Source organism: Symphalangus syndactylus, chromosome 10 (genome assembly GCF_028878055.3).
Source record: "Symphalangus syndactylus isolate Jambi chromosome 10, NHGRI_mSymSyn1-v2.1_pri, whole genome shotgun sequence".
Taxonomy (NCBI): domain Eukaryota; kingdom Metazoa; phylum Chordata; class Mammalia; order Primates; family Hylobatidae; genus Symphalangus; species Symphalangus syndactylus.
In genome coordinates this window covers 106,098,883-106,123,570 of record NC_072432.2, presented here as the reverse complement: position 1 = coordinate 106,123,570, position 24,688 = coordinate 106,098,883, and the positions used below count along the sequence as shown (strand labels likewise).

General features: G+C 36.2%; 1 protein-coding gene across 4 annotated transcripts in view; it reads left to right on the top strand.

Moving 5' to 3' along the window:
• Positions 1 to 24,688, top strand: part of DNAJC13 (DnaJ heat shock protein family (Hsp40) member C13) — a 119,254-nt gene that overhangs the window by 70,167 nt on the left and 24,399 nt on the right. For all 4 annotated transcript variants that reach the window (XR_008660503.2, XM_055295427.2, XM_055295426.2 and 1 more), the window contains 14 exons: positions 1,555 to 1,709; positions 3,079 to 3,280; positions 4,808 to 4,923; positions 5,752 to 5,830; positions 7,184 to 7,319; positions 9,736 to 9,920; positions 10,343 to 10,417; positions 11,406 to 11,525; positions 12,914 to 13,093; positions 13,823 to 13,990; positions 15,923 to 16,036; positions 18,192 to 18,308; positions 22,034 to 22,211; positions 23,966 to 24,057. Coding sequence is in view for 3 of the 4 variants with exons in the window: in XM_055295427.2 (XP_055151402.1) it covers positions 1,555 to 1,709; positions 3,079 to 3,280; positions 4,808 to 4,923; positions 5,752 to 5,830; positions 7,184 to 7,319; positions 9,736 to 9,920; positions 10,343 to 10,417; positions 11,406 to 11,525; positions 12,914 to 13,093; positions 13,823 to 13,990; positions 15,923 to 16,036; positions 18,192 to 18,308; positions 22,034 to 22,211; positions 23,966 to 24,057 (1,917 nt within the window). In the remaining variant the exon portion in view is untranslated. The remainder of the gene's footprint in view (positions 1 to 1,554; positions 1,710 to 3,078; positions 3,281 to 4,807; positions 4,924 to 5,751; positions 5,831 to 7,183; positions 7,320 to 9,735; positions 9,921 to 10,342; positions 10,418 to 11,405; positions 11,526 to 12,913; positions 13,094 to 13,822; positions 13,991 to 15,922; positions 16,037 to 18,191; positions 18,309 to 22,033; positions 22,212 to 23,965; positions 24,058 to 24,688) is intronic.

The following is a 24,688-nucleotide window of genomic DNA, read 5'->3' as shown; positions in this document are numbered from 1 at the left end:
AGCAGAATAAGAAACCAAAACCAGACCACTGTTTAGAAGACTAACCAAGGAATGTTGCACCACCTTGACAATATACCCTAAATTGTATGTTTTATAGAGCAGCCAGTGAAGCCCTAGGAAGTGACCCATTTGTCTAATATTAAAGATGCCCGTGGCAGCATAATTTCCACAGCTTTATACAAATAGAAAATGAGAATATAAACAAGTTAAAAAAGTCTCTAATGATAGTACCTTAATGTAGTATAGACATTTGGGCATTCTTTTTTTTTCTTTATTTCTGTGCCATTATGCATAATGTAATTTTTTCCAAATTTATTAGAAATGACTTATGTCAGCTAACAGTATTTTGAATAATTATAGCAAAACAGTGTTTATAGCACAAGTCTGGATGTGTGAATTACCAAATAATAATGTTCAAGAATACAACTAGCAGTTCTTTTTTTTTTTTTTTTTTTTTTGAGACGGAGTCTCGCTCTGTCCCCCAGGCTGGGGTGCAGTGGCACAATCTCAGCTCACTGCAAGCTCCACCTCCCGGGTTCACGCCATTCTCCTGCCTCAACCTCCCAAGTAGCTGGGACTACAGGCGCCTGCCACCACATGCGGCTAATTTTTTGTATTTTTAGTAGAGATGGGGTTTCACTGTGTTAGCCAGGATGGTCTTGATCTCCTGACCTCGTGATCCTCCCGCCTCTGCCTCCCAAAGTGCTGGGATTACAGGCATGAGCCACCGCGCCGGGCCACAACTAGCAATTCTTTACCCAAAAGTTTAACAGACAGTGAATTTGTTACTCTTATTAGAAAGCCTGAAAATATTCATCTTCTAATTTGTCTTTGCACCACACAATAAAACCATGTTTGGGTTTTTTCCCTTGTCTCTTTGTTTTATCCTAGAGAAGTAAAATGTCTTAAATTTGCCTAGAAGGAAATAAGAAAAGCATTTATTTGTATAAATCCTAGCTAGCCTTTGGGATTTTATTTCCATTGAGTAAAGAAATGAGTTTAAAATTTAGTATGATCATTATCCTGACTCCATTTGGCCTGCCAGAGGATATGGACTTCGCAAAGCAGTTAATTATAATTACTTTAACTAGAAATTCTCCATCTAAATCCTAGCTACATTTCATGAAGACAGGCTCTTAATGATCTTCTGAACTTATTTTTGAAAACAGAAGCAAGTACAGATGGGACCTACAGCCAACACTATAATGCAGGATAATTGATGTAAATCTTCTTGGGATATTCCTTCTGTTATCCATTACTGTTACACATGGTCAAAGGCCAGTCATCCTAAATAATATTGGCAGCTTGTGACACTTAAAGCTAAGACTGTTGCAGGGCCAGAGGCTGTTGGTTCTGCCTTAGAGCTCATGCCAAGCCAGTTTGTAACCAGATACCCTCCACTTCACATTTTGCTATGTTTCCGTCTACATTCCCAAAGCATAAAAGCAATTTGTTCCAGTTGTGTTCTTAAAGGGCTCTCATAAATCATTTATTAGAAAATTGAAAGTTAACTTTAGTGTTTTTGACTACCTTTTGTTTTGTTTTGTTTTGAAGACAAAAGGACAAGATATTTTTCAGAGAAGTATACTTGGGCACATTCTACCTGAAGCAATGGTTTGTTACTTAGAAAATTATGAACCTGAAAAGTTTTCTGAGATTTTTCTAGGAGAATTTGATACTCCAGAAGCAATCTGGAGCAGTGAAATGAGGTAAATAACCAGTTGATTGATTGATTTGTATTTTATAATTAAGTCTTTGCTGCTCACCATCTGCTTTGACTTCTGTTAAAAGAAATGTTTTTACTAGGTTTATAATCTAAAATGACAGTAATCATTGATGCCAAATCAAATGATGGATTTTGATAAGGCCTTAAGGTTTTCTCTATTCTAATAAGATTTGACAAAATTGCTATTACCTTAATAGAGCTTTATATCATGGTAGGGCCTACCAACCACTGGTATTTCTTAGATCAGTTTATAGAACTCGTAAGGTTTTAGGTAATGAACTGATAATATATATGTAGGGAATTGGGATAAAATCAAGACATACCTCTGGGTATTTGGAAGTAGGACTATACTCCCACTAATTAAAAACTATTCCCACATAATTTGGATCAATGGATCAGAACAGAGATACCCAAAATTATTCTAGAATGTGGGTTCCCTTACCAACACCTTTTGTCCTTAATCTGGAGGTTAGCATTCCTAAGGTATGTCTTTGTTGGGGGGTGGGGAATGCCATAGGAGAAACCTGTGGAAACACAGAAAAAGGAAAGGCTCAGAAGCAGATAACAATGCCCAGCCAGTTTCTGTTCAGAAAAGACTTGACACTTCATAGTTCCAGTGTCAAGGCTGTCTCTTTTTGGAGAACCCCTCAGTTCCCTTAGCTAGATAGCATTAGATCTTCTATGTCAATTACTGATCCTCGTCAGACTGCACACACTCCATGCCACCTGCTTGTTATCGTTTGACTTCTTGACCCATGGGCTTGGCATGTGTTAGCCACCAATTTGAATACATTCTGTATGGCAGTCATATTTTTCATTGGGAAAAAATATATAAGAATATTAATAAATTAGCAACACAGTTCTTCTGTGTAATACTTTTCTCCTGAGATTGGCTAATATAAGGCCCCATCTGAAAGACGGATTGCTCTATGTGCTGATAAGTTTCTGCTTAGCTGAGGCCAGATCCTAGACTACAGTAAGTTAATTGAAATAAATACCATCTAGTGAGCTTCTTTGGATAATAGCAAGTTTGAGTTTCCTAGCTACACCCTCATGCATTCAGATGCTATACCGTTTGCCCTTCTAATGGCTGATTTTTTAATAGGAAGGACTGGGAGTATCAGCCCTTTTCTCTATGATCTTCTTTACAGATAAGTATCATAGATAAGTTTTTTTTCCATGTTTATACAATAAAATGCCCAAAGTACCATATTTAAAAGCTCTCATTTTAGGATAATAATTGAGTTATTCTATAGATGATTCATGTAACTGTCTCGCATGATTACGTATCTCAACCTTCTCTTTAAAATAATACCTTCATAAAGCTTGAATGGAGGTTTTTATGATTGTAGGCGCCTCATGATAGAGAAGATTGCTGCCCATCTCGCTGATTTCACACCTCGTCTTCAGAGTAACACAAGAGCACTTTATCAGTATTGTCCCATTCCTGTAATCAACTATCCACAACTAGAAAATGAACTATTTTGTAATATTTATTACCTCAAACAACTGTGTGATACACTCCGGTTTCCAGATTGGCCAATTAAAGACCCGGTAAGTCAGCAGTTTAATTTGTGCCGCCTTAAGCCATAAAAATAGCCTCTAAACACTTCTGGGTATTTTGTTCTCCTGCAGTAAGACAGATAATAGCTTTCTTAAGTATTCCTTCTTAAGCACTACGCACTGTGCAACTCTGAGTATAGTTCATTATATTTGGGTAGATCTCACACTGAAAGATAATTTTTTAAGGGAGTATTAAGAATATTGCAATCTTGATCTTTTGTGGTAAAGACAAAACAAACTTCATGCAGATAATATAATTATATGTATATAGTATTATATACTATAATAGCTTGGTGGAAGTTTGTCTTTATAGCAGGTTAATTAGGCTCACAGATGTTGGAGTTAGCCAGTGTGGGATTGAGTTTCAGCTGGGCCATTAATATTTAACAACTCTATTTAATATTCAGTACATTGCTTGATTTGTCTAAACTTCAGTTCTCATCGCTAAAATATTGGTACTAATAGCAGCCATCTGGTGGTGTTTGTGAAGATTATTAAGAATTCACGTAAGCGTAATTCCCGACACGCCTAAGAGGCAATGAGTGCGACCTGCTCAGTTGTAAAACAGTATACGCTGTTGGCCTGTCCAGAGTGCCCTTGGGACCCCCCTCACCTGAGTCTTTGTTTGTCTGTGGGCACCTGTGCCCATGTTGTTCTGTTACTGTGGTGGAACTTATACTATTATTACCATCTAAAAGATTTCAGAATAATTGCCATTTGTACTGCAAGTCACTGCCTCTTTACAATGCAGTGACCAAAAAAAAGCAGGTAGACTCTGGTACTTACTCAGGATTCAACATGAGATACTAGATACAGGCTTTTTAGTCAGACCTAGGTTTTAATCCAGCTCTACCACTAAACTGGGAAACATGCAGCTAGCTCTTAGAATCTCAGTGTTTTTATTTATTGATGAAATTTTAGACAAGAATTAAATTTGGTAGTCTGTAAAGTACCTAGCTCCTTGGCACATAGGCAGGCAATAAATATTAGAGCTTTTTTTCCCACTTGCTAACCAGATTCCCTTGTGTTCTCTATCCTTTACATTTGTTTGAATGCTAGCATACCCATAATTATATCACCTGGAGAAGCACACCACAATATACTGCTTGCTTTCTTACTACAGTGTATCATCTAATTTTGACATCTTTCATGATTTCTGGACATTTTAAAAATTAAAACTTTTAGGTTTTATCTTTCATGCGTAAAGATAACATGTAAACAAATTAAATAAATCTTAATTCTTCCTGGGTTTAATTTGAAGCTTAATATATAACACAAATTGGCAGAGGATTTAAAAAATTTTTTAAATAGAGGAATATTGCCTTGTAACAAATACCTTGCTCTGCCCAACTATACAGCAATGCTCAGGTGATTTTGGTTATTTGTATTTCAGAAAGCTGTTAATTGGACAGCTAAAAGTATCCGTTTAAATAAATACAGCACAATAATTCTATAACTTAAAAATTATACTCTGAAATAGTTTTACTTTGATATAAATTTTAATCTTTTGTCTTTAAGGTTAAGCTTCTAAAAGATACCCTTGATGCCTGGAAGAAAGAAGTAGAAAAGAAGCCACCTATGATGTCAATAGATGATGCTTATGAAGTGCTTAATCTGCCTCAAGGACAGGGACCGTGAGTTGTTTTCAGTACAATAGCAAATGTCTGTCCCACCGTAAAGTATCAGTATCAAAGACTAAGTTATATTTAAATCAATCATTTTAAAATCTTTTGCCTATACTTTGATATATACACCTTGGGAATAACCATATGGAACTATATCTGTATGACTTTCATTTATTGTGAACTTATTAGCCAAATTGTATCCCCCTCTTCTTGCTGGTACATTCATTTCTCTATTAATTGGAAAAATGTATGCAGAGTATCTGGCACCATATCTGACACATGGTAGCCATTCACATATTCATTTTTCCCCTTCCTTTTGTAATTTGTGTTATGCATGTGGAAGAGATTTGATAGCAATATGCCTAGGACACCAAATGACAGATTATGAAAGCAGATTTATCTTGTTTATCAGTGAAGTTTCATAGTGGACTATGTTATGGAAAAATGGTTTGAAAACTTAAGTATAGATTAAAACTATTTTGGCAAGACTGATATAATAACATAGAATTATAGAATTTAAAATTGGCATTTTGGACATTTTGACAAGTTAGTTTTAAAAATATATTTTGTAGTTCTTCCAACTCAAATATAATTTTATAATTTAAAGTGAATGCGTAGGGAACTTTTAGGTTTTATCTTTCACCCGTAAAGGTAACATGTTAAAAAAAAAAAAAAAAAAAAAGCTTAATTCTTCCTGGGTTTAATTTGAAGCCTAATATATAATCATATACAATTCTTGAGGTTAGTAAGATTCTTAAAATATCATCTTAGATGGTTTTGTAAATTATTTTTTCTTGTGCCTTACTATACTCATAAAACAATTTTCCTGTTTAACAGGCATGATGAGAGCAAGATTAGGAAAGCTTACTTCAGACTTGCACAAAAGTACCACCCTGATAAGAATCCAGAAGGGAGGGTATGTACTGCTGTTGGAATTCAGGCATTGGGCTTCCTCTTGCTCTTTTATTATGTAGTGGGAGAAAAGTATATTACCTTCTGTGCCAGTATCTGCCTCATAATATATACTCAGTGTATGTTTAATAAACTTGTAGCCACATGCCCATAGTTTCTGCATGGATGATGCTCCCTCAGTTTACCAGACGAGTGGCCTTTATGACTAGTAACTTACAGGTTTTATCGTGTCTCCTTATGCATGTCTGTTTGAGAATTAACTCTAATGGGCAATCATAAGAATAATTGAAAATAAGGAATTCAGGGGAGCTTAATTCATTTGTAGGTTGCAGGTGATACCATTGCTATTCAGATTGCTTTGGGCAATTTATGTAATTTTTTCCAATGACATCCAATTTCATGTCACTGTAACTGAAGAAACAGAAAATTTGGTTCAGATTTTAAATCATCATTCCCTGATGCCGCCTCATCCAATGATGTTTCATAAAAGATGAAATCACGTAAGAACCACCAAAACCAGGACTTATAGTCTATTGCTAGAAACTTGGAATAATTTCCACTGATTTCTGTTTTCACTGGAAACAGAACAGAGACAGTATTCCTGAATGAGAAGACGTGACATTGAAAAGATCTGACTTTTATATGTTTAAGGTATTTTTAATAAAAACCCTAGGGGGCTTTTTGAGAACTTGATATTAATTCAAATTCATCTAGGAGAAAAAATAAGGAAGAAATTTTGAAATCTTTTAAATTGCTAGACTTATCAGATATTAAAACACTTCATAAAGCTACAATAGTAAAACAATATGATACTGACACAAGAATCTACATATAGATCAACCGAACATACAGTGTAACAGTTTAAGAGCATGGAGTTAGGAGTACCTCTTAGCTCTGCCACCAATTGATTTTGTGTGCTTAACCAAGTTAGTATCTCTAAGTTGCAGCATCCTCATGTAAAAAATGATGATAATGGTACACACTTTACATGGCTGTTTGAGGATTAAATAAGATTATGGCATTTAGCACAGTGCTTAATAAATAGTAGCTCATAATTTTTGTTATATAGACGCAAACCCTCTAGTATGTATGAGTTTAACATGATGTATTTAAGGATACATATAATATTCTTATTTGAAGAATTTTTTAGTAAATGGTATTGAGATCATCAGAAAACTATTTGAAAAAAAATTTCACCTTAACAATGTACCAGCTAGATTACAGTTGGAATGAATTCCTTAATATAAATAATAAAATAATAGCTAAAGTTATTGATAAAATGCAAACCATATGTCTTGTTTAAGTTGAATTTTGTGACATTCCAAATTAACATTAAATTATCTTCTGTTACATACAGGACATGTTTGAAAAAGTAAATAAAGCATATGAATTTTTATGTACCAAATCAGCAAAAATAGTGGATGGACCAGATCCAGAGAATATAATTTTAATTCTGAAAACACAGAGCATCCTCTTCAACCGTCATAAAGAAGGTAAGACGTCTGTTCTCAGGTTTTAATTTATCATCCAGCTAACCTTATCACAGCTAACCCTATACCATATTACCTGTTTCTACAGTATTTTAATAGATTTAGAATTATTGTTGCAAAAGACTCTTGGAATTATGTTTTAAATAAAGGAAAATGTAGTTTTCTAAAGAAAGGCCCAAATATTTGTTTTATATTTTTCCCTTCATACCTATGTTTTTCAGTATTTTGCATTTTTGACATCTTTGCTCTGTGGAGTTACTTGGTTAGTTTTTGTGTTTAGCCATTTAGCAACAAACGTGTTAAATGAGACATAGAATGGAATCTGGAATTTAAAGATCATTTCATGTTTTCTTAAATGGCATATGAAAGCCTATCATAACTTTAAAAGCCTCTGAAGGTTAAAAACACCAAGAGCATTCAGATTTTTTAAAAGCAGTAGAAACTTTTCAAATGATGATATACTTCTCATACGTTCTATTTCCTAATGTAGCTCTCAGGACCCTCTAGTCCTGTGGGACAGTTTGAAGAACACTGGTATAGATGAAATAGGTATAATTTCAGATTACAGGATTATCCAGTGTTTGTGGGGCCATTTGCAGTAGCCCTAACAGCAGCAGTCAGAAAGCCAGGAGTATGTTCAAAACGTCCCCCTTTGTTGGGGATGAGGGGTTAGGTTTAATATGGCAGATGCCCATTGGCTTGGGAACTGTACTTGACTTACAGCACAAAGTGGGAGAGCCATTTGCTATGGTATGTTGGGAGAGAAGGAAGAGGACTTTCGAGATTTGAGATAAGCATGGAGAGTGTTGGGTAACTAAAGACAAGAGATGGGGTTGCAGTTTAAATATTGGAGGGGACAGCCTGAGGATCTAGCAGTTGGATTATTAAAGAGTGCAGTGATTAGTTGATTTACATGAGTTTAACAGAAGACGTTTATAATACATTTTAGTTATATGGCATTTACTAATCAGAATGAGTTTGGAAACCTTTTTCAAAACCCTTGGTTGTCTTAATGCTGATAACTAAATTATTAGCCACAAGATACAGTTATGGCCCATCCTGGTTTCTCTGTTATCGAGGTCATCTTTAACTTTTCCCAAGGGGGGTTTATACCCAAGAAGCTCTGAGGTGGAGGTCCTGATCTGACAGGACTTAGTTATTCACTGTTCTTTCTTACCATGTATGTGTCACTTTTTTTTTAAAGGAAAATTAGGACCTGTTCCAGGGGACCTTTTTTTAAAAGCCAGTTTAGAAATGAGTTTTAAGGCAGATTATTGGTCAGCCTCAAAAGTCAAAAAGATTTATGCTGATTTCAATTGGAATTACGGAGATATTTTTAAAGTCACAGCCAATTAAAGTCACAGCCAATTAATTTGCATCTCTTTGCCTAATAGGTTAGATTGAAAAAAGAAGATGGAAAGAACAGAGTAATTAGGCATGTAGGTTTTTACTAGCTTTCACTTTTGAATTTGGTTATTAAAACATGGAATTAACTAAATGTAGTTTAAAAGTTAACTTTCTGTTTTGTACTTCTAGTAAGAAATTGTATTCAGTATTTTCAAATTTAAGAAAATACTGGTAAAACTTTAAGATAACTGGTAAAATAGAAAAGGGCACTTGTTATCCAGAAAACTTAATATAAAATATTCACTGTCATGTAAATGTCTTCTCAGTCTTTTTTCTTTATAAAGATGTGCATATAATTGATATTAATAGAATTTCTGGTGCATTTGCTGTACCTTGCAGGCCATAATGAGGTGAAAAGTTACAAAGATCAGCATAGAAAGTAGGTATTCTGCAAAGGATCAAAACTATACACCAAGTGCAGTTAATTTACCAGAAAATGTTATTTTTCTAGTGGAAACATTTTAGAAAAATCAACCAAGTTTACTAGAAAGGAAGGATCCAAGGGATTTTATAGTAGGTTTAATTTCTTTTTTATCAACTGGAATTAGGAGGCATTTAAGATGTTAAGATAAAATATTTTATCTTTTATTTTTATTTTTTATTTTATTTATTTATTTATTTATTGAGACAGAGGCTTGCCCTATCACCCAGGCTGGAGTGCAGTGGTGCAATCTCCACTCACTGCAAGCTCTGCCTCCCGGGTTCACGCCTTTCTCCGCCTCAGCCTCCCAAGTAGCTGGGACTACAGGTGCCCGCCACCACACCCGGCTAACTTTTATGTATTTTTAGTAGAGAAAGAGTTTCACTGTGTTAGCCAGGATGGTCTCAATCTCCTGACCTCATGATCCACCCACCTCGGCCTCCCAAAGTGTGGGATTACAGGCATGAGCCACCATGCCTGGCCCCATTTTTATTTTTTTAAGGCAACATAATTGAACATGGTATCAAAATTGAAACCCCAACATAATCAATTTTGTTTTGTTTTTCTAACACTAACCATTGGTTATTTCAGATTTACAGCCTTATAAATATGCAGGATACCCCATGCTTATTCGGACTATAACAATGGAAACTTCAGATGACCTCCTTTTCTCAAAAGAATCACCATTGTTGCCTGCGGCTACAGAGCTAGCTTTCCATACTGTCAACTGTTCAGCCCTCAATGCTGAAGAGCTCAGAAGAGAGAATGGACTAGAGGTAATACGGAGTGACCTTTGTGCTTTTTAAGCCAGTTTACACACATTATATGACTCTTGGCAGTGAAGAATTTAGCAAGTACAAATGCAGATTCTTTAATTTATTTCAGCAGATAACAATACTTTCCATATTCTCATACCAAATTAAAGGTAGAAATGGAGCTTTATTTCATAATGTGAGTTGGGAAGTATTGAGTTTAAAACTGATAATGGTAATATTGTTTACAAAGTAGCTTATTAGAAATGCTTAAAAAGAAACTTCTAGGAGTCCTTTGTTTACTATTTATTTAACAAATGTTGATCAAACATTTTTGTATCAAATATTTAACATTAAAGGGTTATTTATATTTTATTACTGCTAGAAAAGGCCTTTCAGACTTGAAGTCAAAATGGAGAGTTAATAGCTGACTTCTTCCCCTGCAGGTGTTACAAGAGGCATTTAGTCGCTGTGTGGCTGTCTTGACTTGTTCTAGTAAACCAACTGACATGTCAGTACAGGTGAGGCTAAAACCTGTGCTTCCAAGAAAATTGCACTAGATCAATGGTTCAGACTTTAACATATCTGAGAATCAACTGGAGGGCTCATTAAACTGTAGGTTGCTGAGCTCCACCCCACCCCAAGTTTCTGATTCAGTGGGTCTGGGGTGGTGGCCTGAGAGTATGTTTTTATAACAAGTTTCCAAGTGTCATTGATGCTGCTGGTCTGTGTATCACACTTTAAGAAACACTGCACTAAAGCACTTGTGATCTGTTGGCTTACGTTTTCTTTCTTAGAGAATAGTTTATTGAACCCGTATGTTTCCATTACCCAGCTTAATGCCATTCTTGTTTCACATATCTTCCATCCCTCACTCTCCTATCTCTAGTATTTTAATTGGCTTAACATTTAAGGTTATAAGATAGGAAATTCATCAGGAGTTCATTAAGAGCTTTGTAGAGTGTGTCTTTCTATTTGGCCTTTTGCTTATGCCAGCAAAATTCAGAATATAAAACGAGTACTGGCTGTTGAGTTCCATCCTCTATTTTGAAGTCCGTTGTGTAAATAGAATTGTGATATTCTGCTATGTTAATAAACTATACAAAAATACCTTAATCCAGAGGCCAGCAAACTTTTAAAATAAAGGTCCAGGGAGTAAATATATGAGACTTTCAGGCTTCATACAGTCTCTGTTACATTTTCTTTTGTGACTTTTTTACAGCCCTTGAAAAATCTAAAAACCATTCTTAGCTCTTTGGCAGTACAAAGACCACGGTCAGTTTGGTCCATGGGTTGTAGTAGCTGTGGTTTGCCAACTACCCCAGCATTTATAGGAAATCTTAATGAGAAAGACTAGTGATCTAGTAAAGACGTTCTGTTTAATTTTGGAGCATTGTATATACCATTAGGCATTATTCACAAGTCTCTGCTGGTTTGATTTCTAATTTGTTAAATAAGGAATGCCTATGTGACTCTACTGGTTTTTTTGATTTGTTGTGTTGTCTGCAGGTGTGTGGATACATAAGTAAATGCTATAGTGTGGCTGCTCAGTTTGAGGAATGCCGAGAGAAGATCACGGAAATGCCTAGCATCATCAAGGATCTCTGTCGGGTACTATACTTTGGCAAGGTAGAGTTAATCTGTAATGCTTTCTAGATACAGACAGCAAAGTGTCTTTTTGTCAACTAGCCAGTTCCTAATTTATAAGCACATTGTTTTCCCAAAGTTATTTGTAAGTAAAATTATTTGGATTTCTAAAAGTATTTTTCACAGAAGCCTTGCTGTAAATGGAGGCTTTGCTTCTAGGCTGGCCTACAAAGAATAAGACTAAAGTGATACATCTAAAGGGAAGTGGGTTCCATCTGAACATTAGAATGAGTGGCAGGGAGAAAAGAGAAGCCTGCAATAAATAAGTCTATTAAAAGCAAAAGGCCAGCCAGTGTGGTGGCTCACGTCTGTAATCCTAGCACTTTGGCAGGCCGAGGTTGGCAGATCACTTGAGGTCAGGAGTTCGAGACCAGCCTGGCCAACACTACAAAACCCTGTCTACAAAAAAATACAAAAATTAGCTGGGTATGATGGCATGCGCCTGTAATCCCAGGTATTCGGGAGGCTGAGTGTTTGGCTGAAGAACAAGCAACTCCAGAAAATTCAACCACAAGGAAACGTTTAGCTGGCATGCCGACACCCTATGTTGCTGTGGCTAGTGTGAAAACTTGCTGTGGCTAGTGTGACTGAGGTATGTGCTTCAGAGGCAGCCTGTGCCACTACACTCCAACCTGGGCAAGAGAGTGAGACTCTGTCTCAAAAAAAAAAAAAAAACAGGGCCATGTAAAACCTGAAAACTAGAGAGTTCAGGCACTGCTTGGTGGGAAAGGCGTTAGAGATCTGAGAACTTACTATTTCCTCCCAATCCAGACCTGCTGAGGAAGGTTGACTGTGGGTAGATGTGATAGATGACTGGGAGGGAGAGAGAGATGTCTTAGATAACTGGGCAGAGTGAGAATTGTCTTGAATAAAACAGGATCGAGAGGCTGATCAGGTACTAAAGTATCAAGAAGTGAGGGAATTGATGAAAATATCTTCTCTACTATATCTACTTGATGTCCTTAGAAGTATTTGATTACAGAATAGAAACTGACATAAATAAATCTTTAACAACTGCACAAAATATATTGTTATATTTAAGATCACTAGCATGTAAGTTCCTATTGATGCCATGTCACTATTTTTAAAAATTAAAAATACAAGAAGTGAAACAGGAAACTATTCCCAAGTCTTCTGACACTAGCCTTAAAGGTAGTAATTCTGGTATCTCGTCATGAGGTCACTTTTAATTCTAGGCTTTCAAGCATATAGGATTCAGATTTAAATTGGAATTGAAAATAGAAGAAGAGGTAAACATTTTACAAAATAACGTGGTTGGCTTGACATACATGCCTAACCAGTTCCTCTTGGGAGCTTTTTTTTTTATTTAAACTCTGTAACAACTAATTCTCTCATTCTTATTCTCTCAGAGTATTCCCCGTGTAGCTGCTCTTGGGGTAGAATGCGTCAGTTCTTTTGCTGTGGATTTCTGGCTACAGACACACCTATTTCAGGCTGGAATTTTGTGGTATCTCCTTGGTTTTCTGTTTAATTATGACTACACACTAGAAGAGAGTGGCATTCAGAAAAGTGAAGAAACAAACCAGCAGGTAACTTTAACATTGCTTTAATATTGAATTTGAACGCAAACCATAGGTTGGTGTTAAACTAATGCAAAGCAAAGCTGCTATCCAGAGTCCCCAGAGATAAATTGTTTTTCAGGAAAATTAGGTTTTTTGCTTTTTAAGACCCCAAATTTTAGTTGTAATTGCTTATGCTTAAAGGATTCAAGGCAAGGGAATTTGCAATAGCATATACTGGACATAATTTAATACTTAATTACTCAGAGTCAACTTTATGATTGCAAAATTATGGTTATGTAACACAGGACAATGTAATGTTACCATCAGGCAGTTGAGGCTAGCTCCCCTAAACACTTGAGTACTTGTCTGATTTTTATAGATATTTTTCTGTCCCTTCTATGTGCTCTCATTTATTGCTTATATTGTAAATGTGTGCTTCTAGCAGGCAGAGCTGCCTACCTATCCCCTACTCCGCACATTACCACCAAATGTGCTTCTTCCAGTTGTCTGTGAGATGTACTGCATTGGGTATAAGTTAGTACGTAGATTCTCATGGTCTTTCTTATAAATAAAAAACAAGCCCCAACACATAAACTTTCTGATGTTTACCTCAATGGTAAGTACTGTTGTACCCTTTTGTTTGGTTGACTTTTTACTCCTTAAATATGTTCCATATAGTGTGATTCTGTAAAATTATAGTATTACCTATGTAAGATAACAGATCTACTTTAACAACTTAATTTTTTTTTATAACAGGAGGTAGCCAACAGCCTTGCCAAACTGAGTGTCCATGCTCTGAGTCGCCTTGGAGGGTATTTGGCTGAAGAACAAGCAACTCCAGAAAATCCAACCATAAGAAAAAGCTTAGCTGGCATGCTGACACCCTATGTTGCTAGAAAACTTGCTGTGGCTAGTGTGACTGAGGTATGTGCTTCACAGGTAGCCTGGGTTTTAATCAATAGTGCAAGATCCTTTAAGCAGTAAAGTAATACAATAATATTGATCTAGAAAACCTAAAAATTAAGAACGTTCACATGTTTGTTCTCTCAAGCAAGAAATTCACTTTATAATGGATTGACGGTAATGATGTCAGTTCTACAAGTCCAGTTTTTGCAAGGGCAAATTAACTTTGTTTCTCAGCTGTGGAGCCCATCATAATTCTTACCAACCTTGAGTCACAAAGGGACAGGACAAAAGAGTGAAGTTGGAATGGTGTTTCACAATGGCAGACTACTGGGAGACAGGAGACCCAGAGTCTATTTCAAGCTATTTATTGTAAGCCATAGCTTATTCAGACACAGAGTTAAAATCCTGAAAGTAAATACATACATACACATATATACATGTATATGTATCTATGTACATACATAGATGCATTACAAAAATCAGTATGACATGATAGATCTCCCAACCTCTTTAACTTCTTTTGCAAGGATTATTGAGAAATAATCTAAGAATATAGCATTGAAGAATTAGATAAACTATAGAAATCAGTTAAACAGGTTACTATTATCCTTTAATTGTAAAAAAAAAAAAAAAAAAAAAAAAAAAGTCCTGAAAGACATTAAAATAAATGAAGACACTAGATCCTATTTTTGGTATAACAAAATAAATGGATTGATAGATTTGTACCTATATGTTAACTGTAATTATTCCTGAATGGCATAATTATAGGCAGTTTTTCTTTTGTTTTCGCTAATGATGAACTGTTACTTTTGTAAGTGAAAAAATCCTCAGGTTTCCAAAGTATTTTTACAACTTTTAAACAGGTTATTTGTTTTTAATCCAATGTGATTGAGTCCAGTTTTCAGTGCTTGCCATGCTTTTCAGTTCCCATGTGTGAAAGGCAAGAGCTCTAGATGCCACTGGTTTTTTTTTTTTTTTAATTTTGTTTTTGTTTTTACTATTTTTCCTAAAACATTAGACGACCAGGGACCACTCTTGATGTTAGTTATTTTCCTGGACTTTTCGCGCACCAATGTGATACATTTTGCTGACTGAAAGCATTCTCTCCAGAAATGCCAACAAGTTTGGGATTAACTTCTATGGCCACCCCCACTAAAATTTTTTATAGCATTTCAAAATTAAATGTTGGCATGAGCTCCATCTGGATTTAATAAAATGCTTAACTAGAAGTTAGCCTTTTGAAAACAAGGCTTGCATGACTTTGTATAAGATGGAGGTCATACTCCTCTGTTTTCCTATTAGCAGTAACCTCCGTAAAAATAAAAGATTTTTATTCAGACATTTAAGGAATTGTGAAGTATCTGTGTTTACATTTAAAATTGAGGAGAGCTCAACAATAGGAAAGCACACCAGATGCCTAAGCAGTCATAATCTATGCATGCAGAACGACTGCACAGCCTTCAATATCAGGGTGTGGTCAAGAAAATCTGACTTTCTCCCCATAAATTTTATTTTCCTTCATACAAGTATGCTTCTTAAAGACTTAGGTTTTGTTTTCAAATACATGTACATAAAGGTATTATGTTGTGATTCTTTTCAAGCTTATAGTCACAGTGTGTTTATTAAGTACTTTAAAAATACTGAATTTCACCATTGCACAGCAGATTTTGAGAATGTTGAAGTCAGACTCAATTTCAAATCCCAGTTTCACCAGTTACTAGTTGTAAGATCTGGGACAAATAATTTAATGATTTGCAGCCTTAGTTTTTCTCAGCTGTAAAATGGATCATATCAATAAACTTGTTAGAATTATTGAGATACTTATTATTGAGGTCCATTATACTATAGGCAACTATTATAGTGTTTGGCCTATAATAGACATTTTTAATAAGTGATAATGTCAATAATTTTTTTCACTAAATGTTATTGAACAGTAATATTGTCTCCTAGATTTTGAAGATGCTTAACAGCAACACAGAAAGTCCGTATTTGATATGGAACAATTCTACAAGAGCAGAATTACTTGAATTTCTTGAATCTCAACAAGAAAACATGATCAAAAAAGTATGTTATTGTTTTATAAATTTCTTGGGTAATTTATTCTGATGGAATCTCTGGAAATACAGCAGTATTGATTAGAACAGAAATCCACTATTTCTCACTTTAGTGTCAGTGTGGCTTTCTGCCACCTGATATTTGGCCCATTTAAGAACAGCATTGTGTTGTATGTAGTAATACATTAGGAATTTTTATTGGGTTTTTTTGTTTGTTTTTGTTTTTGTTTTATATTTTTTGTTTTTTTTTTTTGTTTTTTGAGATGGAGTCTTGCTCTGTCACCCAGGCTGGAGTGCAGTGGCGCAATCTCGGCTCACTGCAAGCTCCGCCTCCCGGGTTCACGCCATTCTCCTGCTTCAGCCTCTCCGAGTAGCTGGGACTACAGGCGCCTGCCACCACGCCCGGCTAATTTTTTGTATTTTTAGTAGAGACGGGGTTTCACCGTGATCTCGATCTCCTGACCTCGTGATCCGCTCGCCTCGGCCTCCCAAAGTGCTGGGATTACAAGCGTGAGCCACCGGGCCCGGCCCCGGAATTTTTATTATTGTTACCACTTATATATAGCTGTCTTCTATTTTAACCAGTTTTTGAACCCAGAAACCTTATTTTAGTTGTTCACTTCAGCCTCTTTTCCCTAGTAAGTGAAAGTTGCTTTCCAGTATCAAGACTGAACATTTTTTCTACCCTGCCACCTTTTAGTGGAGAAACTATTACTAAGCCGTGAAAAAAAAAAAAAAAAGGCAGTAGGGTGGGCAATAAGGAGAAGACCTGGATAATCCATACACTAGATGGTTGAGTCTTGATGATTTTGAAGATAATTATGTGTGTGGCTTTGGAAATTAGAGTAACTATTACTGTAACATCTCAGTTATTTAGTGTTTTTGAGCTCATTCCATGTTAGTCACCTAGAACTCTTTATAGATAAAATTTTTGAGAATTGCAGAGCTAGGGAGAACAGGTCTCACATGTCTGTACATTTTCTTTCTTTTGTTTTTTTTTTTTGAGACGGAATTTTGCTCTTGTTGGCTCAGGCTGGAGTGCAATGGCACGATCTCAGCTCTTCGCCTATCTCCACTTCCTGGGTTCAAATGATTCTCCTGCCTCAGCCTCCCGAGTAGCTGGGATTACAGGCATGCGCCACCATGCCTGGCTAATTTTGTATTTTTAGTAGAGATGGGGTTTCTCCATGTTGGTCAGGCTGGTCTCGAACTCCTGACCTCAGGTGATCTGCCCACCTCTGCTTCCCAAAGTTCTGGGATTACAGGCGTGAGTCACCACGCCCGGCCTTCTGTACATTGTCTTTTACCAGAATAGACATAATAACATCTTCTCTTTGTTTAACATTTTATAATTTATTGTATACTTTTACATGTTATTTTAGTCCAATCTAAATTCCTTTTGGTTTCAGTCTTAATCTTCATTGGAACTGTTTTTCTCCCATTCCTCTTTTATTTTTCAGCACTTTTGTTCAGTGTATTACTTTTTTTTTTTTTTTTGAGACAGAGTCTCACTCTGTCGCCAGGCTGGAATGCAGTGGCATGATCTCGGCCCACTGCAGCCTCTGCCTCCCGGGTTCAAGTGATTCTTCTGCCTCAGCCTCCCAAGTAGCTGGGACTACAGGCGTGTATCACCACTCCCAGACACTTTTTGTATTTTTAGTAGAAACAGGGTTTCACTATGTTGGCCAGGATGGTCTCAATCTCTTGACCTCATGATCCACCCGCCTCGGCCTCCCTAAGTGCTGGGATTACAAGCATGAGCCACCGTGCCCGGCCTAGTGTATTACTTTTTAAAACCCAGTCCAAATATGCTCATTTCTCAGCTCTGTCATCCTACGTCTTACTAGGTCTGATGTCTGCTGAGTTGATTGAGAAGAATAAAGCATCATACTTGCTTTATAAACTCTGGCTCTGAGACCTTTGTTAGCTGACCTCTGATCCTTTGAAATTTTAAAATGAGTTAATAATAGTAATATTTGGAATAAAAAATTATAATGTAATTGTATGCCTATTCCAAAGTCATTTTAAGTGCTGTGACATGTTATCACACCACATTTTTTCTCTAGAAAATGCATAGATTTCTCAAGTTATTTATCTGTTAAGTTATTAGATTGAACATGGATAGATTTACATCTAACAGTCTATTTTTTTCATCTTTTAAAAAGGGTGATTGTGACAAAACTTATGGATCAGAATTTGTCTACAGTGATCATGCTAAAGAACTTATTGTAGGGGAGATTTTTGTTAGGGTGTATAATGAAGTTCCTACTTTCCAGCTGGAGGTAAGCTCTCTGCTTTTAATTTTACCTGATACCTTCGATCATTTGTTACTGAAAGTTACTAGTTTATTCATACTTTGTAGAGGCACACTTCATTTTATTACACTTTCTTTACTGTGCTTTTTTTTTTTTTTTTTAAACCAAAGGTTTGTGGCAACCCTGTGCCAAGCAAGCCTGTTGGCACCATTTTTCCAATAGCATGTGTTCACTTCATGTCTCTGTGTCACATTTTGGTAATTCTCTCAATATTTCACACTTTTTCATTATCACATCTATTATGGTGATCTGTGATCAGTGATGTTGCTCTTGCTAATTGTTTACATAAGATCGTGAAGTTCATCAGTAGTGAACTTCATCAATAAATGTATGTGTTCTGGTTGTTCCACCAACCAGTCATTCCCCAGTCTCCCTCTCCTCTGGCCTCCCTATTCCCTGAGTCAACAATATTGGAATTAGGCCAGTTAATAACCCTACAGTGGCCTCTAGGTTTTCAAGTGAAAGGGAGAGTCACAGGTCTCTCACTTTAAATTAAAAGCTAGAAATGATTAAGCTTCCTGAGGAAGGCTTGTCAGAAGGTTAAATAGGCCGAAAGCTATGCCTCTTGTGCTGCACAGCCAAGTTGTGAATGCAAAGGAAAAGTTCTTGAAGGAAATTAAAAGTGCTCGTCCAATGAATACATGAATGATAAGAAATTGAAACAGCCTTATTGCTGATATATGGAAAGTTTTAATGATTAGAAGATCAGACCAGCCACAACATTCCCATAAGACAAAGGCTAACTGAGAGCAAGGCCGTAACTCTCTTCAATTCTGTGAAGGCTGAGATAGAGGGTAAGGAAGCTGCAGAAGAAAAGTTTGAAACTAGGGGGGTTGGCTTATCAGGTTTAAGGAAAAAAGCTGTCTCCATAACATAAAAGTGCAAGGTGAAGCAGCAAGTGCTGATGGAAAAGCTGCAGCAAATTACCCAGAAACTTAGCTAAGATGATTGAAGGTCACTACACTAAACAAGTTTCTAATGCCTTCTATTGGGAGAGCATGCCATCTAGGATTTAGCTAGAGAGGAGCAATGTCTGGCTTCAAAGCTTCGAAGGACAAGTTGACTGTCTTGGTAGAGGCTAATGCAGCTGCTGACTTTTAAGTTGAAGCCAGCGTTCATTTACCCTTCTGAAAATCCTAGGAACTTTAAGAATGATAAATCTGTTCTCACTTATAGGTAGAGGCTAAATAGTGTGTACTTATGGACATAAAAGTGGCTATAATAGACACTGGAGACTATTACAGGGAAGAGGGGGTGGTCAAGATTGAAAAACTATTGGGTACTGTACTCAGTACCTGGGTGACAGTCATACCCCAAACTTCAATATTCCAGGTAATAAGCCTGTACATGTACCCCCGAATCTAAAACAAAAGTTGAAATTATTTTTTAAAAATTATGTTAAATCTGCTCTGCCTGTGCTCTGTCAATGGAAAAACAAAGCCTGTATGACAACACATCTGTTTATGGCATGTTTTACCAAATATTTTAAGCCCCCTTTGGAGACCTGCTGCTCAGGAAAAAAAGAGCTTTCAAAATACTACTGCTCATTGACAATGTACCTGGTCACCCAAGAGCTCTGATGGAGATGTACAAGGAGATTAATGTTTTCATGCCTGCTAATACAGCATCCATTTTGCAGCCCATGGATCAAGCAGTGATTTCAACTTTTACGTCTTGTTATTTAAGACATACATTTCAAATAGCTATAGCTGCCATAGATAGTGATTCCTCTAATGGATGTGGGCAAAGCAAATTGAAAACCTTCTGGAAAGGATTCACCTTTCTAGATGCATAAGAGCATTTGTGATTCATGGGAGGAGGTAAAAATATCAACATTAACAGGAGCTTGGAAGAAATTGTTTCCGGCTCTCATGGATGACTTTGAGAAGTTCAAGATTCCAGTGGAGGAAGTCACTGCAGATGGGCCGGAACTAGCAAGAGAACTAGAATTAGAAGTAGATCCTGAATATGTGACTCAATTGCTGCAATCTCATTATAAAACTTGAACAGATAAGGAGTTGCTTCTTGTGGATAAGCAAAGAAAGTGGTTCTTGAGATGAAATCTTGTGAAGATGCTGTGAACATTGTTAAAATGACAAAAGATTTAGTATATTACATAAACTGAGTTGATAAAGCAGCAGCAGGGTTTGGGAAGATTGACTTCAATTTTGAAAGAAGTTCTCCTGTGGATAAAATGTTGTCAAACAGATCACATGCTACAAAGAAATCTTTCATGAAAGGAAGAGTCAGTTGGTAGAGCAGACTTCATTGTTTTACTTTGGGAAGCCACCCCAGCCTTCAGCAACCACCACCCTGATTAGTCAGCAGCTATCCACATCAAGGTGACATTCCTACCAGCAAAAAGATTGACTTGCTGAAGGCTCAGATGATTGTTAGCATTTTTTAGTTAAGGTATGCACATCGTTTTTTTTAGACATAATACTACTGTACACTTAATAGACCACAGTATAATATAAAAATAACTTTTATATGCACTGGGAAACCAAAAAATTTGCTTTATTTTGGTGATCCGGAACTGAACCCACACTATCTCTGAGGTGTGCCTCTACACTGAAATACTACCAAATGCTTGTGATGGGGTGACCACTGACAGCTTATGAGCCTCTTTATCTTGATTGTTGAAGAATTGAATTTTGTGACATTTATTCATAAGACGTTGTTCCTTGCCCAGCTTTTTCTTATATTTTATGCCTACTGCTATCCCACTGGGCCATGTTTATATGCCTTTAACTCACTAGTCCTTCATGGACGTACAAGGCCAGTTACATGCTCATTTCATCACAAGGGATATCAGACCACCAGACACGAGGCTTCCTCTGGCCAATATTAGGAGAAAATATGGGTTGAAAATAAAGATTTTTTTTAGAAGATGACTGGAGTCACATCAGATCATCTTTTGTGATGATTCCTAATCACTTCCAGAAGCAACTGAGGAGCTTCTTCTGAGTGCTTGGGGATCACATAGGGAGTTTTTGCTCCCATTTTTTGTTTTTTCTATTTAAAGACAGGGGTCTCACTACCTTGCCCAGGCTGGTCTCAAACTCCTGGCCTCAAGCAGTCCTCCTGTCTCAGCCTCCCAAGTAACTGGGATTACAGGTTCAAGCCGCTGCACCTGGCTTGTAGGAGGTGGCAAAGAGGATTTGGTGGTTGATTTGTTTGCAAAAAGGAAAGAAGTGAGGCTTTGTTTTAGAGTTTACTCTTAGAAGAAAAATGTACTAAGCCATAACGTATATCACTTATCACAGAGTAATATATATATGTAAATAACTATTAAGCAGAATGAGTTAAGTGACTTGTGATGTCCCTTTGAAAATTGTCCTTTGAATTTATGTTCTAAATTTTATATAACTTTTAACTATAAAAATATAACCACATTTTAGAAGTTCTATATCATACTATCTGTTACTTCGATTGATAAAGGGAGGAGGTATTCTAATCTCAGAATTGTTACACTAAGATACTAATGGGAGTATATCAGATCTCTGGAAGTTGAGAAATACTTTATAATGTTTCCTGCCCTCTACATCCCCCCTGTAATGCATAGGTGTATTCATATGTATGTATAATTTAATCATGTTTTATTCACTTTCATAGCTTAAAGTTCTTTCTTTTGCTATGGAGTTATTTCTTAGGGCACCCATGTTTTTTAAATACTTGTCTGCATTGATTAGGTTCCAAAAGCATTTGCTGCAAGTCTCTTGGATTATATAGGCTCCCAGGCCCAGTACTTGCACACATTCATGGCCATCACACATGCTGCAAAAGTGGAGTCAGAGCAACACGGAGATCGCTTACCAAGAGTAGAAATGGCTTTGGAGGCTCTGAGAAATGTCATAAAATACAATCCAGGTATGTGACTACACCTTTGATCAATAAGACCCATATAATACAGGGGCCCTAAAAATTCCAATAATCAATTTTATCAGGGAAACTCAGGGAAAATTATACTTGGTTATAATGTATTAATATAACATTACAGGGAATTGACCCTGTAATATTTTTACAATAAAAAGCTGGGGAGAGAGGTCAAGGCACTATGTTTAGAAAAATTCATGTCTTTATGAGAACATGTGTCTAAATGAGTTGAAAAGGCAGAATAGTTTGATAGTATAAAATTTCACATTGATGTCGTAAGTTAACATATCAAGTTTAAGTGCTTGAGTTAGATTCATTTAATAAGAAGTGATCTAATTTTTGCCTCCTTTCTGGTCCCTAACCAGTGCCATGTGCATATGGGCACTGATATTTTTGAAAAATTTCCTGAAGTTTTTGGTGTATAAAAATTGAAATAAAGATGTGAGAGTTCCTATTCTTAATCATCTTTAAGAGGACATTTCCAAAAAACATTAGCCTGACTCCAGGGAGATGGATGAGTGAAAATGTAACAGCTTCTCTCAACGCTAACTTAGATAATAAATATAGAATATAAACCTAAAATAATACAAATTGAATTTAAATTATTTGATCTTTTTAAATAACATTGACCATTACCTTTCAGGTACATTTTTACTCTTCTTAGTATGTATTAAAGTACTATTAAAATTCTTACTTTTGGATTATTGCCAAAAAGTTATTTAAATAAAATAACAGTAATTAAATATTGGGAAAATTACACATTTACAAGATGTACATTGGGATGTTATTAAAGACAGTGTTATAAAATCTGAAGAAAACTTGCCTTTTATTTGGAGTCGTCAAAGTGTAGAATATTACTAGTGGTATGTTAGGTACAAAGAAATTGTAGCAGAGCAGACTATTGATTTGGAACTTGTAAAAAGTTGAAGAAAGGCCTGTGCAGAAATCCTTCTGATAATATCCATCAAGTTTATTAGAATTAACTCTCTCTTGTAATTTAGAAGTGTGGTTTGTGTGTCATTGATGTATTTGACAGTTATTCCCTATCAAGAAGTGATTTGAAAATGAATTTAAAAGCAACATATTTATAGAATATTCTCAGACTCTTTTAAGTTGAAGGAGTCTTACTGAGTTATCTTAAGAATCCTCAAAAGATAAGAAATTACACTGTATGTTTTACTACCATATAGAAGAGGAAGAATATGCTGAACAAAACGGTAGTAAATATATGGGTTTAGGATTTGAGGTGGGTAGGAATGGAAATACCATTTCATTTTATGTATTTTCACAAGGAGTGCTTTGTATATTCATATCAGTTTGTTCGTATTATAGTTAAGTGGCAGAGTTCTAACCTAGTCTTATTTAAAAGCCAAATCATGTCAGTCTCCCAAAATATAATTAGGTTGAGGAGGGTAACCCTAAGGTCTAGAGGTAAAGAGTGAAATTACTACCTTACACTTTAGATTTTTGAGCTATATTTGGATTGTTTATTTGATAAAGGTCTTAGCCTGAGGGTTAGGGGTGGGGATGGGAATAAAAACAAAGTAAACCTAAAAAGCTCTAATACCTTACATTTTGCCTTTTAAGAGTTATTGCTCCTTAGAGGTCCTCCACTTACTTCATGTCACAGATGTTTAGAACCAGTTATCAGAGACTTAAAATTGACAGTAAACAACAGTGTATATCAGTTTTCTGAAGTTAATTTCAAACATCTCTTGGAAATAAACGATTTTATTCTTATTCTCTAGGTTCTGAGAGTGAATGCATTGGGCACTTTAAGTTGATATTTTCTCTTCTCCGAGTTCATGGAGCTGGTCAAGTGCAGCAGTTGGCTTTAGAGGTAAAAACATTTTGTACTAAACCGTGTTACCTTTCCTACCACTTACCATGTGTAATTTGAGTCTTGATCAGTCATTGTCTGAAGTTGAAGTGTGCTTTTTTGTTTCATCATTTTGCCTATTAAGACACATCAATATTTTTTGGAATTTGAATTAACATGCTCAATTTGAAGAGTGAACATTGCACAATTGCACAATGTCGTTCAAAGCGGTTCTCTTTCTGTTATGCGTTAGGGCTTGGGATAGTGTTGCACATTGTCAAGTATGGGTTAAGGAATGGGCTTTACTGGGAAAGCTTAGAAGCCACACATCAGCAAGATGATACAGGGTTTCTGATTGCTGTGTTCCCGTGGAGACATACTGAGGCCATATCTGTTGGCTACATACTGTGAGTTTGCATTCCAGAGGAGTGATCCTTGTCCCTCCCCCTCAGTTGAAACTCCCTTCTTACAAATCTAGTACAAAAGCTACCTTTTCTGTGAGAGTTACAGACACACACCTGGGTGTGCTGATGTTATAGGAGTTGCCTAAAAAAGCCAACTGCCAGAACCCATGGGTCTTATTAAGAGTCCAAGAGAAGTTGGAGTCCCCTTGTTCAGGATATTGAAGCCACTGGTTGTGTAGGATGCTGTT